At 35.8% G+C, this 16,008-nt stretch overlaps 1 protein-coding gene across 8 annotated transcripts in view; it reads left to right on the top strand.

Annotated features, from left to right (window-relative positions):
- Positions 1-16,008, top strand: part of CNTLN (centlein) — a 337,157-nt gene that overhangs the window by 231,088 nt on the left and 90,061 nt on the right. For 5 of the 8 annotated variants that reach the window (XM_032300118.1, XM_032300116.1, XM_032300114.1 and 2 more), the window contains one exon: positions 10,776-10,956. The exons of 1 other annotated variant lie outside the window; for it this stretch is intronic. In XM_032300118.1, coding sequence (XP_032156009.1) covers positions 10,776-10,956 — 181 coding nt within the window. The remainder of the gene's footprint in view (positions 1-10,775; positions 10,957-16,008) is intronic. 2 more of the 8 variants (XM_032300117.1, XM_032300115.1) reach the window with 1 other exon arrangement.

Here is a 16,008-nt window from a genome sequence, read left to right as displayed (position 1 = left end):
TTATGCAAAGTCATTGTACTAACTTTAATTGAATGGTGGTTAAAAATTAGTTCTTTAAAGTTATGGCTCTACAGCTTCCTAGTCTTAAGATACATAACCCTAGTGAACAGCAACAGGAGGATACTAAAAGTCTGTAATACTTCCTTCTCTTACTCCTGGCTATACATTCATATATGCACTTGAAACATATCAGTAAAACTGTCAGAGGCATGTGAACCAAAGCAACTCTGTCTTAAATAGGAGCTGGGTAAAATGAGGCTGAAACCTACTGGGCTGCATTCCCAGACAGTTAAGGCATTCTAAGTCACAGGATGATATACAAGGTTAGTACAAAACACAGGTCGTAAAGACCTTGCTGATAAAACAGGTTGTAGTAAAGGAGCTGGCTAAAACCCACCAAAACCAAGATGGCCACAAGAGAGACCTTTGGTTGTCCTTGCTACTATACTCGCACCAGCGCCATGGCAGTTTATAAATACCATGGCAACATCAAGAATTTACCCTACGTGGTCTGAAAAGGGGAGGCGTGAATTATCTACCTCTAGTTTAGCATATCATCAAGAAATAACCATAAAAATGGGCATCAGCAGCCCTTGGGGCTACTCTGTTTATGGAGTAGCCATTCTTTTATTCCTTTACTTCAAAAACTTCCTTTCACTTTGCACTGCTGACTTGCCCTGAATTCTTTCTTGTGCGAGATCCAGGAACCCTCTCTTGGGGTCTGGATAAGGACTCCTTTCCTGTACCAAAACCACCGAGACAAATGAATGATAGAATACCTCTTTTTTACATCTAGACAGTAGAGAAGTTCAGTGTTGCCATAATTGCTAACAAATTGCCCAATTTGCCATAATTTAAAAAACTCTGCCTTGTTTTATAATGATATATGTCCTTTGATTTTCCCTAGTTTTTTATTTTGTTTTGTTTTTAAATTCCTAATAGTGATTCTGTTTTAGATTTGGGATCCCTCTGGGTAGTTTTTCTAATCACAGACATAGAACTGAAAATTATCTTAAAATGTGGTTCCCAAACTTGTTTGCATATTAGAGCACCTGGAGGTCTCATAAAAATTCCAAAGGTTAGGTTGCACCCCAGACCAATTAAATTATAACCCTTGGAGTAGGATATAGGCCTAAGCAACTGTTGAAGTTTCCCTCTTGAATCCAGTGTGCAGATAAGTTTGAAAAACACTGTTTTTAAACATCATCTACCCAAACCCCTTGTCCTCAGGCAGCTAAAGAAACTCAAAAAACATAATAAAGGAAAGCCCAAAGGACCAGATCTGCATTTTTATTTCCATGTTACCCAGGTTATTCTTTCTTCTCTCATTGCAATTAGAGATAAAAACTTATTTCACACGCGCTAAGCACTTGTCTATATCTTCAAGGAAATTCTAGTGCTAGCTACTAATTCTTTCTTAACCACTTGGTACTACCACACTATTCATAATAAAGTGGTGCCATTCATTTATGTGCAAATATGTATGTATGAATAAATAAGCGACAGGGAATACACTAATATACTCTTTTAATTTTATTATGTTACTGTTACCAGAAAGGGATCCCAATTCAGACCCCAAGAGAGGGTTCTTGATTTCTCACAAGAGAGAATTTGAGGCAAGCCCGTAGAATAAAATGAAAGCAAATTTATTAAGAAAGTAAAAGAATAAAAGAATGGCTACTCCATAGGCAAAGCAACCCCTGAGGGCTGCTGGTTGCCCATCGTTATGGTTATTTCTTAACTATATGCTAAAGAAGGGATGGATTATTCATGCCTCCGCTCTTTAGACCACACAGGGTAACTTCCTGACGTTGCCATGGCATTTGTAAACTGCCATGGCACTGGTGGGAGCTTAGCAGTGAGAATGACCAGAGGTCACCCTGATCTCTGTCTTGGTTTTGGTGGGTTTTATCTGGCTTCTTTACTGCAGGCTGTTTCATCAGCAAGGTCTTTATGACCTATATCTTGTGCTGACCTCCTATCTTATCCTGTGACTTACATTGCCTAACTTACTGGGAATGCCTCCTGGCAGATCATAGCCTTATTTTACCCAGTCCCTATTCAAGGTAGAGTTGCTCTGTTTCAAATACCTCTGACATTAGTCCATGTGCAGAAGGTCACATATTTTGAGAGACATACCATACAATATCTCTTAAAATATAGGATTGCCATTTATGTTATTTAGCAGTAAAACTCAATTTTATGTCATGATTAGTGGTACATTTCCTGCCTGACAGAATGCCTTCAAGAGTCACTTAGCTGCAAAGAATTCTCAAACAGCCAGAAATTCTTGCAAGAGAGCTTTAGGGACTTCAGAAGATTCTTTCTTTTAGATTTTTATAGCATAAAATATAAGAGTTACTTGGATATTGAAAAAATCAGAACTTCATGTGTATATATGTATGATACTATATTGTATGACTATCACCTTATTCATATTTATTTCTCATAGTTGAATAGTTATTTACAAGAGCATGCCTTTTCAGTGATGGGTTTTATCAGGAGGCTTTGTTTATTCTTTCAAGAAGAAAAACAGAATTCCAATATTCCAAGCAAATTAAAGAGAGAGAAGTGAAGTTTGTAGTGTTATTAAATAAAAGGGGCTCTTTGCCTTATGCTAGAAGTCAATGCTGTGACATTGAGTTTTTGAGAAAAGAAAAGCTTTGTATCGCAAGTTGACTCACAAGGAGACAGGAGTGTCAAGCTCAAATCTGTCTCCCCAGGCTGGCTTCAAAGCAGTATTTTCAGAAAGTGATGCAGGGAGAGGAGATGCTGAGATTAATAGGTGATTGGTGGAAGGAAAGGGGAGATCTGCAAAGTCCTTGAGGATGCAAAGATGCAGTTATCTCTTCATGCTATCTCATAGGTTGCATGTGCAATTCTGGGATAGTATGAAACATGCAGTGGAATTTCAGGCTGTGACGTCAGCAAGCTCATTCTGTGCAGACTCCAGTCGACCATGTTGGTTCCAGCTGATTTCAGCTAGGTTTTTTAATCTCATAAGCAGAGGGAGTTTTAGTAAATTGTTTCTTTTTTAATCTGCCATCCTGCAAACTCAAGAATTTCTGTTAATCATTGATTTCTTTAACTCTTTGAGGTATAGTTTCAGAAGCAGAGAGGGAAGAATTTATTGAGTAGATTATAAAGGGTTGCAGAACATGCCATGCCAAAATATGCAGTTTTGGCATAAGGATTATTTCAAACTGAAGCCAGTTCAGAAAAAGCAGATACAAGAAAAGCTCTCTTCTCTCCCCCTAAAAGCAGTGGATACATTTACAAAGGCATGCCTTCTTCCCACTCTGCCAAAAAGGGATAAAAGCTAATCACTGGAGACAACTTGAGACCCTAATGATCCTGGAGATAGCACCATAGAAATCTACGTAACAAATTTTACCAACTAGTCTTCATCTACCATGAGTTTTCCACGTATTTGCCTTCCTACAATTTGCTGCCCCTTAGGGCTCAAGTCCTTTTCCTTTGCTTTGTCACTTCTTTAAAAATTTATTTTCTTTGTTGAAGATGCTATATAGACTGGAGTTCTTTTTTTTATTATTTTATTATTTTTTTAAATTGCATTTTAGGTTTTGGAGTACTGGAGTTCTAAGCCACCTCTTTGAGTTACTCACTTCCAGATAGTCCCATGTATCATATGTGTGATACACATGTTAATAAACTTGTTTTTCCCTTGTTAATCTGTCTTTTGTTACAGGAATCTCAAATGAGAACTTAGAAAGGTAGAGGGAAAATCATTTGTTTTCATCCCTACAGATATACTTTCTAATTCCATTTTCTCCTATTTAAGTTGTTTCTTTAATTGCTTGGTCACATTTCCCAAACACAACATAAACTTTCGTGATTCTATGTGTTTAGCCTGTCTGACTTCATGTCTCTCCCTGCTTGTGCATTTTGTTCTCATTCAAAATTATTTTACAAGAAACTGATGGTCTTTGACTTTTCTTTTTCTTTTTGCTTCAGGAATATGGCATTTTGATCCTTTTAAAGTTTTCAGCCTTAGTCCTAAAGCCCTTTCCATCTTCCTTCCATTTTATAAAGCAGTATATTCATTCACATTATCACCTGTTGTAGACAGATGATAACACCTGATGGGGTTCAGGACATCCTCCTCCCAAAATATAGCTGAAGGAATTTGAAAAATGGCAGTTGCTAGAAGAACTCTGACCTTCTCCCTTAAGATTGTAAGATCTTCATATGAGAGGTGGCTTCTTTATAATAGAGGAAAGGAACATTCTTATGTCTTTGGAACACCAGGATGAATCTGAATGAACACCATGCTAAGTGTCCCCCAGTTTACTATACTTAGCTCATACTCTTGACTTACCACATTTTCCCATGAATTCCTATTTTTCATCAAACCTCAGATGTAACCATTTCTTCAGGTCCTCATTTCTTTATTGAAGGCTCCCTTGTCATGTACAACTTATATTAAATAATTTCATTTGCTTTTCTCTTATTAATCTGCTTTTTTTACAGTGTCTTGGTCAAGAACGTAAGTTGGATAAAATAAACCTATTTTTTCTCCCCAACACAACCCTCCCATTATTTAGAGTGTATCTTAGGGATTAGGAACATGGAATCTGTGACCAAACTGCTTTCATTCAAATCCTAACTCTAACATCCTCTAGCTGTGTGACCATAGGCATGCTATTTAACCTGTCTGTGCCTCAATTTCGTCACCCATAAAACAGGTATAATGATAGGACCATATTCATAGATACACTGTGAGAAAGAAATAGAACATTAAAATAGTAACTAAAACATGTTCAATACTGTATGTTTACTATTATTATAAGGAATTATTTTCTTTGGCTATCCAAAATATAGATTTTTATGGTCTAAAATATAAGAGTTACTTGGATATTGAAAAACATAGAACTTAGTATGTATATATGTAATTTAGTATATGTAAAACACTATATTATATGATTATCACCATATTAATATTTATTTTCCATAGTTGAATAGTATTTATAAGAGCATGCCTTACCCCATCCTTAACGTATTTGTATATATGTGTGAAATGTATATGTTAATTAAGTCATTCATTCCCAATTATGGTCAAGAATATGAAAAATTCTGCAATGAAACAGTATAGCCTCACACAACAAATATTTATTTTTCAAATTGTGAGTGCAGGTCTTTTTTAGGCCTGCATTTTGTTTCTGTTTATAGATTCTACACACAAAAGTTCCATGAACATCTCTTCATAAACTTGTTTCAGCTAAAATTATTTGTTTCTCAAGCTGATTTTAATTCTACCCTGATTTTTTTTCAGTAGAGTTAGTGGAACAATTAGTTTTATGATTGAAAAGGTTTTTAATCTTGGAAACTTTAATATTGCTATTTTTAAATGACCTATGCATTCATTTTATCCTCATCGAAGTCCTGATTCTTCTGTGTTTTCCACTAAATTGATCAAAAATAGGTTTGTCTGTACTTTCCCAAAATAGCAATCTTGCTTTGGGTTCCTAGCATTTTATTCCTAAGTCACTGTAGATCTAGATTCTATAGAACTTTTCATGTAGTTAGTCTCTTGACACAGTATCTTAGGATGAAGTAATAGAGTTCTTTTCATGTTGTTAAGTTTTTGATGGAAGACCAGACTATATACATAGCAGACTGTGAAGAATAAGTGAATAAATACACTTGTTGAATCATTAACCAATATTCATTGTCTGACTACCTAATATGGTACAGTACATAAAAGCAAAGTCTGTATAGAGAATTTTTTTAATGACATAGAGTCATGATCTGTTTCCCAGGCTGGAATGCTGTGGTACAGTCATGGCTCACTGCATCCGCGACCTCCTGGTCTCAAGCTACCTTCAACCTCAGTCTCCTGAGGAGCTGAGACTACAGGCATACAGGAGCTGAGACTACATGCCACCATGCCTGGCTAATTTTTAAAATATTTTTGTAGAGATGAGGTCTTGCTACATTGCCCAGACTAGTTTTGAACTTCTGGTCTCAAGTGATCCTCTTGTCTTGGCCTCAGAAAGTGTTTAGATTACAGGTGCAAACCACTGTGTTTGGCCTAGATTTGAGGTTTAGTGAAACAATGAAAAATTTAAAAGTATTATAAGAAATTACAAGATTACTTGTTTATAACTTTGGAGCATCTCTAGAAAGTATACTTAAGCAAGACATGAAAATACAGAGCTAGATATGAAAGAAAGGTAATAGAACTTTAAACATCTATGTAATAACAGACTATATAAAAAGAGTTAAAAGTCAAATGACTAACCAGGAGAAGGTATTTGCAACAAATAAAGAAGGTAAGGGACTAATATCCAGAAGATTTAAAGATCACGTACAAATTGTAATATAAAAAGACACACCAATAGAAAATGGGCAATGCTATGGACAGGAAATATTAATGACTTGAGCAGATGACTCAGTGAACTAAAGATTATGAATCTATCTGTAGCAGACAGAGATGGTACGTGGAATCTCTGACAAGCATGACAAGAACCACACGTAGATACATAAGACCATGAGATTTCTGTTGACAACTATTTTCTATTTAAAAAGCTAGTACTGCTGGGAAGAGTACTGCAGATTTTTTATTTTCACAAATCCCCCATCAAAATAAACAAATAGGAAGGCATAGCCAAAATCTCAAGGATAGCATCTACAATCGAATTGGTAGCAAACCCAAAATATGAACAGATAGGGACAGCCATCAACAGCTGTGCGATTGGCATTGTATCAAGAAGAGAGAAAATTAGTGTCCTGAGAAAAGAAAAATATTAAGTCCCTAAACAGACAGTGATTGGAAAACACAGCAGGACAATATAAGAATGGCAACAGAAACTAAGAGAAGACACTGTAGGATTCCATTTGCAAGTGAATGTCAAGGAACCATTATAATGTCTGGAATGCAGAAAAAGGGATTCTTCTATGAACTGTCTACACCAAAAAACCAGAACTTCTCTACTGAACTAAGTACCACACAGAACACTTTGAAAAGAGACCGAGTGTTATAGGGATAGTAGCCTCCTCTGTTGGTTAATTTTATGTGTCAACTTGTGTGTTTTGGGATGAGGTTAACATTTAAATCAGTGAGCTTTGGATAAAGCACAATGTCACATTGTCCTCCAGAATGGGGATGAACCTCATTTAGTCTGTTGAAGGCCTGAATAGAATATAAAGAATGACCTCTGTGAGCAAGAGGGAATTTTCCAGAAAATTGCCTTCAGATTTAATCTGCACCATCAGCTGTCCTGGGTGTCTAGCCTGTCAGACTTCACACTAGAACTGGAAAATTGGCTTTCCTGGGTTTCCACCTGCTGGTATTTGAACTGAAGCTGCACCATTAGGTCTGGGCTATACTGGGCCATACTGTAGATTAGGACTTCGCAGCCTCCATAATCCCATGAACCAATTCCTGAAAATATATGCATACGTGCATATATCCTGTTGGTTCTATTTCTCCAGAAAAACCCTGACTAATCCACCTCCCCACCTCCCACTCCTACCCCCGCCAAGCCTATTTCAGCTGCTATCTTACTCTTTCTCAGTAATGATAATTCTATCTTTACAGTTGTGCTGAGCAAAAGCTTGATATTGTCCTTGATTCCAGTCTTTCTGTCCCTCATTAATATACCCTTTCAGGGAATCTTCACAGATTTCTTTAGAAAAATGTCCAGAAGTTGGCCTTTTCTAATCACTTTGTCATCACCCTTATATCTATCATTATCAGTTTCCTGGAATACAAAAAGAACTTTCCTAAACACCCTTTCTGCTTTCAACCTTCTCTTTAGTCCTTATTCACTGTGTTCTACCCACACTGTACTGATTGTTGCTTCTTAAAAGCAGGAACTTCTATCTTAGGGATTTTAGTTGGATGGTGTCTTCTGCCTAGAATGTGTTTAGCCAGATATCTAAACAACTAAGTCCCTCTCCTCTAAATTCTTGCTTCATTATTACTGATCAATCTATTTCAAATTTCAACCTGCCGCCATTTTACCTTCCATAATTTGGATTCCTTCCTCTTATCTTGCTCATTTTTTTTCCAGTGGCACTTATTAATTTATAGCATAAAACATCGTATTTCAAAATTATTGTGCTTATTGTTTTCTTAGTGGATAGACTGTAAACTTCATGATGGCAGGGATATTTGTAGAATTTGTTCATCAGTTCTTTCACATGCATAGGGCGTAGTAGACATTCAATAAATGTTTTTTGAATAATCAATGAATAAAGAATTATAAAGAGAAGGAAGCCACTCTGCCCCATCACTAAGACATGCCTCCCTCCTGCCGCCCCCTCCCCCCACCAAGGGCTCTCTCACTACTAAATGAGCATATTTCTTTTTTTTGCCAAAACTTGGCAGAAATTCAATATGTAATGCCCAAAATGGCATAAAAAGTATCACAAAAAGCAGGATGTTTAGTAATGACTATTTAATAAAAGCTCTTATTATTAATAGTCTTATTTTAGTAAAAAGCTTTCTTAATAATAAGCATATTTAGTAATGAGAGCTTTTATTAATAATACAAGCTCTTAATAAGAGAACTTTTTACTAAATAAGACTATTTTAGTAAAAACCTCTCTTATTAAGCATATTTAGTAATAAGAGAGCTTTTACTAAATAGTCTTATTATTAAATATGCTGCTTTTTGTGATACTTTTTATACCATTTTGGGCATTACATATTGAATTTCTGCCAAGTTTTGGCAAAAAAAAGGAATAGAACATAAAAAGAGGTAAAAAATTATACTAGAACTTGTAAGCAAATAGAGTATTCTGATTCAGAAATGATGAATTCTAGTATATCAACATAACTTGAGGTATTTGATCAATTGCTATCGGTATTTTGAAGGAGACCCCAAATGCTATGAGAATATAGGAAACAGGAAAGTGTAATAGTGGTATTAGAAAACACAAAGAAGGGTAATTCTATAGTTGGTGTTTTTGAAATAAATCCTAAATAAGGTTCTAGGACATTATAAAAGAATTGTTTGTGAATGTTTTTAAAAAGTAGTAATTTCTCAAAGCCAGTATGGGTTCTTCAAGGGAAATTCTTATCAGACTAACCAATAACCTTTTAAAATATAATAACAGTAAATACAGAACATCTGAATTCTATCAAAGCATGTTTATCTAATTGTGATTAACATGACATTGAAAGAGATGCAAAATACTTCACACAATAGAATCAAGATCCCCAAAGATCTCAATAGACTGGGATGATAGTTACACAAACACCTACAGATAGTTTACTTGGCTATAAAATACCAGTTGCACTGTACAATGGGAAAAATATGTGGCTTTAATAGTTGTCTGTGTAGAAATACTTTAGGTGGTTTTGTTAAATCTTATTTGAGTCTGTAGTATGATGTACATGCTGGAAAAGCTTACACAGTTTTAGTCTGCATCTACAAAGAGTTTTACTTAGTACATCTCATAGCGTCCCAGGAATATGAAACTGAATTCTGAACATGATGATCCATCATGATAAGCTGAAATACATTCAAAACTGACCAGGGAGGCTGGGCGTGATAGCTCACCCCTGTAATCCCAGCACTTTGGGAGGCCAAGGCAGGTGGATTACCTGAGGTCAGGAGTTTGAGACCAGCCTGACCAACATGGTGAAACCCCGTCTCTACTAAAAATACAAAAAATTAGCTGGGTGTGATGGCAGGTACCTGTAATCCCAGCTACTTGGGAGGCTGAGGCAGGAGTATTGTTTGAGGCCAAGAGGCGGAGGTTGCAGTGAACTGAGATCGCCACCACTGCACTCCAGCCTGGGCGTGATGGAGTGAGACTCCATATCAAAAAAAAAAAAAAAAAAAAAAAAAAAAAAGTCTGACCAGGGAAATAAGGCATCTCAAAAGCATATGACCATATATGTTAGGAACATTTGAACAAGTTAGGGATGTTATCCTTCATGGTGACTCAAGCAGCATATAATGATGTCTAAATAGTTAAAAGCTCATTCATTTGGGAAAGGGACTTGTATGTTCCACACAACCTCAACACTTCTATCTCCTACCTTTGTTTATTTTTTTTCTCTTTAACACATCACTATTAACATACTATGTATTTTACTACTTCTTGTTTCCTGTCCCTCTACTCTTACCAGGATAAAGGTCATATGAGGGAAGGGATTTTTTTTCTACTTTGTTCACTACTACCTTAGCCTTTATGCCCACAAAAGTACCTGGGCCAATAGGTGGTGCTTAACAAGTATTTTATTGAATGATGAATGGCCGTAAGGGATGGAACTAGAATCAATGGGTGAAACAAAATTTCAGAGATTGAAGTTTTGAAAAATTAAAGTTCTAATACAACTTATTCAATAATTCCTACTACTGATACATCAAGGAACCAAATCTTTATCTATTTAGTATAAATCAGTGAAAAATTCAGAGATTGAAATTTTGTTTCAGGTGAAGGAAAGACTTTATTGGAAATATTAAACCTTTGTGGCCTTGTTGGGAAAGTAGTGCATGCCCCAACCCTGGAAGCATTACAGCAAATGCTTCCTGAGTTAACACTTGGTAGAAATACTGTAGACATGATGTTAGTAGGGATTTGATGTTAGATAATCTGTTTTCTTGATGGGATTCTATAATTTTGTAAAATAGATTTAGACTGATTTTTCCTTTTACATTGAGAACCTGTAAATGCCCACATTAAACTTGCAGCTTTATATACAATCTATGCTAAAATATTATTTTGTCTTGAACTTAACACAAGTACGTGTAACAACTTTTATTCTTGGGTTTTATGTCCCCACTTTTTCCTAAAAGCAGTGATTCTGAAGCACAGACCTCTCAAACTTTGGGAACAATTATTGTAGAAACATCCCAGAAAATAAGTCCTACAGAAGGTGAAAAAGACCAGAAAGAAAGTGATCCAACAGAAGATAGCCAAACACAAGGAAAAGAAATAGTACAGACATATTTAAATATAGATGGCAAGACCCCAAAGGTATCTGACACAATTTTGCTTAATTGTATGCTGTTTTAAATTTTGTCTTATTCTTTTTAAGTAAATAAATTTTACTTTCGATTTAATTTGAATTCTTAAAAGTTGTCTTCTTTGAAATATACAGTGAAAATATTCACTTTTAAATAATTTTCAAATTCTTATTTGTAACAGTCTTTTGCATAGATGAAAATGGAAATAAATAGTATTCTTGTAAATATGAATCTTAAGGTATTTATATCTCAGCAAAAAAGTGATAATAGGCTTATTATTGTTTTCAGGTATATGAAATATTCCAAGTGAGGAAACTTTTAATATTAGCCTTTGCAATGATAAAGTCATTTAGTCTGACTAAATCTCTAAATTACTTATTTCTAACCCCTCAATGTATTTTAAATTTTGAAAAATTAAAGTTCTAATACAACTTATTCAATAATTCCTACCACTGATACATCAAGGCACCAAATGTTTATCTATTTAGTATAAATCAGTGAAAAATTAAGGAAAGTTCATTTTTATTTTGTTGTAAAAAATTAGGTTGGCTTTGAATTAACCTGTAAGATTCTTTTAAAGCATGATTCAAAACTGTTTTTTTTGAGATCTTGCCAGCACTTTGGAGGAAAGGTCCTCTTTAATTACTACCAGAATAAAGTTCAGACCAAGAATTATATGCTAAATTCTTGCTGATTGATTGATAAATATATTTTATAAAAATTTTTGCTGCTCTTTATTGATACTTGGTAGGTTAGTTTTTCTCGTTTCAGCTACTTTTGTGTGTGTGTTGAGGTGTATCATTGTGAGTTTAAGTTTCTGTGATTGCTAATACAATATTGAGTACTTTCTCATAGTTATTGGCCATTAGTATTCTTTAGTAAATTGCCTCTTCAAGTCTGCCCATTTTACAAATGAATTGTCTCTATTTTTCTTACTGGCTTAGGAATTCTTAAATACTCTGTCTATGAGTCTTTTGTTGGTTCTATTAGGTATATTTTCCTACTCCGTGGTGTGCCTTTTTACTCTTCTTACTGGAGTCTTCTGAAGAATATAACATCTCAATTCTAATGTGGCCAAACTTACCAATTTTTTGTATATTAATAGCACATTTTGTCTTCTGTATAATGCATTCCTTACTGCAACTTAGACATATTCTATACTACATTCTATGTTCTTGCCCTTTATTTTTCTGATTTACTGTTTTGATTTTCACATCAATGTCAGCATTGATTTTTACATGTGATGTAAGACAGGGATTAAGTTTCCCAGTTTTTTCCCCAATGTTTGCCATGAACTTTTCCTTACTTTATTCAAAGGTATCTTTATTGTAAATCAAATGTACATAAACACATGGATATTTCTCTAGGCTCTTCTATTCCTTCAGTAAATGTGTTAGTATCATGCTGTCTTAGTTACATTTTAGTAGTGTTGATTGCTGGTAGAACAAGTTTCCCATCTTCTTGTTCATCAAGAGTCTCTTCTTGGTCCTTTACTCTTCAAAATGAATTTAAAATCAGCTTAAGTTCTACAGAAACTTTTTTGGGGGGACTTTGGTAGTGACTCTATTAACCTAAATTAATATAAAACAAGAAGACACTGAAAGGTGGAGAGGAGGCAGCAGACCAGCTGGATACCCCAGGACTCAAGGAACAACATGATAGTAAGCTCTCTGGGTTTTCATTTTGCTTCATATATCCTGGCATGGATACCTGGAGTCCCCCACTGGGAAACCCCAGTAGGTCAGACAATACAGGCCCTGGATAAAACCATTATTTTAGCCAAAGAATCGGGAAGAGGCCAGCCTAGCAAGACAGAAAAGTTTACACAGTAACTGTCCTACTCCAGGCAAACACCACAGAAAAAATTGTAACCCTATTCCAGTCTCATTTGTAAAGGCCTAGTGGGAAACTAGACTTTCACTCTCACCTGGCTATAAGTAGGCAATCTTCACCTCTCCTCCTAATATCAGGTTGTTACCAGAGAAGACTAAGTAGTGAGTCAGTGATAATGACTCCCTCCTGAGGTCTCCAACCCCTGGGTTGCAGACCAGTACCTGTTGTGGCCTGCTAGGAACTGGGTCACACAGCAGAAGGTGAGAGGTGGGTGAGCCAGTGTTTTGGCCTGAGCTCTGCCTCCTGTTGGATCAGTGGAAGCATTAGACTCTCATACAAGCGTGAACCTTACTGTGAACTCTACATGCAAGGGATCTAGGTTGCCACTCCTTATGAGAATCTAATGCCTGATGATCTGAGGTAGAACAGTTTCATCCTGAAACCATCTCCACTCTCCTACCCCCTCCACCCCCTATCCATGCAAAAATTATCTTCTACAAAGCCGGTCCCTGCTGCCAGAAAGGTTGAGAGCCGCTGACTCTCTCCTTTCCATGTCATTGGAGACCACGTAGGGAGCCTGGATATTCATCTCCATTCAGCAGTGAAATGCCTCTTTCCCTTCTGAGCAAGATAATTTCAGAGGCCAAGTGCAGAGATGGGGAATCTGATTATCACTCATACCTAACAAGCTTCCCACCCCCTCCCCATGATGTCAGTGGAAGCCAAGTGGGGAACACCAATGAGGTCCCCCTCCATTATCCAGCCATGATGGTATCAGCAGATGCCTATTGGGTAGCCTGAAGTTCTGCCCCCACCAAGCAGTAATAAGGTGCCCCTCTCCAACCAGGTTGTCAACTGAGACTGGATTTCTACTTCCAACTGTCAGTAATTAGATGGCGTGCTCCTTGCCCCATCAGTGTGGTGTTAGCTGAGGCCTGTTCAAATAAGATTCAAGCAAGATACAGAACCTTGACCCACACAAGTATGAACAACTGATTTTTGACAAATGTGCAAAAATAATTCAATAACAGAAGGATAATCTTTTCAAAAAAAAACAGTGCTGGAGCAATTGGATATTCCTACGTAAAAAAAGAATCTGCATATACACTTTACACTTTATGCAAAAATTAATTTGAGGTGGAACACATATAAATATAGAATATTATAAGCTTTCAGAAAGAAATAGAGAAAATCTTCAGGTCTTAGAGCTGGGCAAAGAGTTTTTAGACATGATACCAAAAGCATGATCCATAAAAGAAAACATCAGTAAATTGGACTTCATTAAAATTAAGAAGTTTTGCTCTTCAAAAGACCCTATTTAGAAGATGAAAAGACAAGCCACAGAGTGAGAGGAATATTTAAAAACCATGTGTCTGACAAAAGTCTCATAGCTTGAATATAAGAAAAATGCTCAAAACTTAACAGGAAGAAATTAAACAGTCCAGTTACAAAATAGGCAAAAGATATGGGCAAATATTTTCCCAAAAAAGGCTATATGAATGGCAAATAAGCACATACAAAGTTTTTTAACATTACTATTAGGAAACAGCTAAAGTAAATATTAGTGAAAATACCATGTCCTGACCCAGGGTGCAGAGGGACTGGATCTCTCATATTGTTCATGTGAATTTAAAATTCTACATTGCAGCACTCTGAAAAACAGTTTGGTAGTTTCTTAAAAAACTAAACTTACCATACAACCCAGCTATCATACCCTTAGACACTTATCCCACAGACTTGAAAATATATGTTTACCAAAAAAAAAAAACTTGTACATAAATGATCATAGCTCATTTACTTGTAAAAGCTGAAAACTGGGAACAACCAAAATTCTCTTCAATAGCTAAACAGCTAAACAAACTGGTACATCTGTAACACAGAAAACTACTCAGCAGTGAAAAGGAACTAACTATTGACGTATTTAACGTCTTAGCTTTGCGACCTCAAATTTGTTGTCTTGGATTGGGAACTAGGCTTTCTTTCTTACCTTCTGCATTCTGTGTTGCTATTTAAGTGGAATTTCAAGGTCACAAGGGATTGTTTGTTCTGCATTTTGCTGGCCACTTTGTTGGTCACTTTTTTGTCTCTCTGATTTTCTGCTTTCACTTCATTTTTGGCATCTGGCATTTCCTTTATATTTTTGCCATGTTAGAAAGATACTCTAAATATATTTGTTTCATAGTATGAGAGTTTTCTTGAATTTGTATTCATTAATAGTACAGGAAACAGAAGCCCACTTCTTTGTAATTTAATTTTAGCTACAGTTAATTTGATACCACATCTGGTGACTGGTATTAGTAATTCAATTGGTAGTTGTGTTTTGGACCTTTTTTTTTTTTTTTTTAACAGTGTTCAGTGTTTGGCTGATACTTAAATACTAATTAAATCTTAATAAAGCAATGAAAAATTTATCTTATATGCCAGTTCTGAAGATAAGTTCAAATGAAGCATTTCAAAAATATTTTGAGAAATGAAACATTGTTAAGGTTTTATAATTTCTGAAAGTAATTAATTTAAAGGAAAGCCTTATTTTAGATACAGGCTTCTGGCATATATGTTAAACGGTTTCATGACTTTAGGGCTATTTGTTGCAAGATTGCGATCTTTGAAAGCGTTCTTAATATAAGAAATAATTTTCTAGATGGAATATATCTATGTTTCCCAGCCAATAAATTATTAAACAAGATGACAGTGTGGCTCACACCCATAATCCCAACACTTTGGGAGGGCCAGGTGAGTGGGTCACTTGATGCCAGGAGTTTGAATCCAGCCTGGACAGCATGGCGAAACTCCATCTCTACTAAAAATATAAAAAGTAGCTGGGCGTGGAGGTGTGCACCTGTAGTCTCAGCTACTTGGGAGGCTGAGGCATGAGAATCACTTGAACCTGGGGGGCAGAGGTTGCAGTGAGCTGAGATTGCACCACTGCACTCCAGCCTAAGCAAGAGAGTCAGACTCTGTCTCAAATAGAAAAAAAAAAAAAAAACAAAACCACACACACACACACATACACACACACACACACACACAAACTTAAACAAGACCACGTGTTTTACTACTAATATTTACATGTTTAAATTGGTAAAACATTTTGAAACAAAACAGCTTCATTTTATTCAGCCTCAGTGTATTAGAATGCCATGAGGAAAACATACCGCTTCAGGAAAAGATATTTTATTATTGTCAGAATTATTTTTAGTCTTATTTGTCAGAAGGTTATTAGCTTCAT

This window comes from Sapajus apella, unplaced genomic scaffold (genome assembly GCF_009761245.1).
Source record: "Sapajus apella isolate SASKATOON/1434 unplaced genomic scaffold, GSC_monkey_1.0 scaffold42, whole genome shotgun sequence".
Classification (NCBI taxonomy): domain Eukaryota; kingdom Metazoa; phylum Chordata; class Mammalia; order Primates; family Cebidae; genus Sapajus; species Sapajus apella.
The sequence above is the reverse complement of the archived record's forward strand: the minus strand, read 5'-3'. Positions and strand labels throughout refer to the sequence as shown.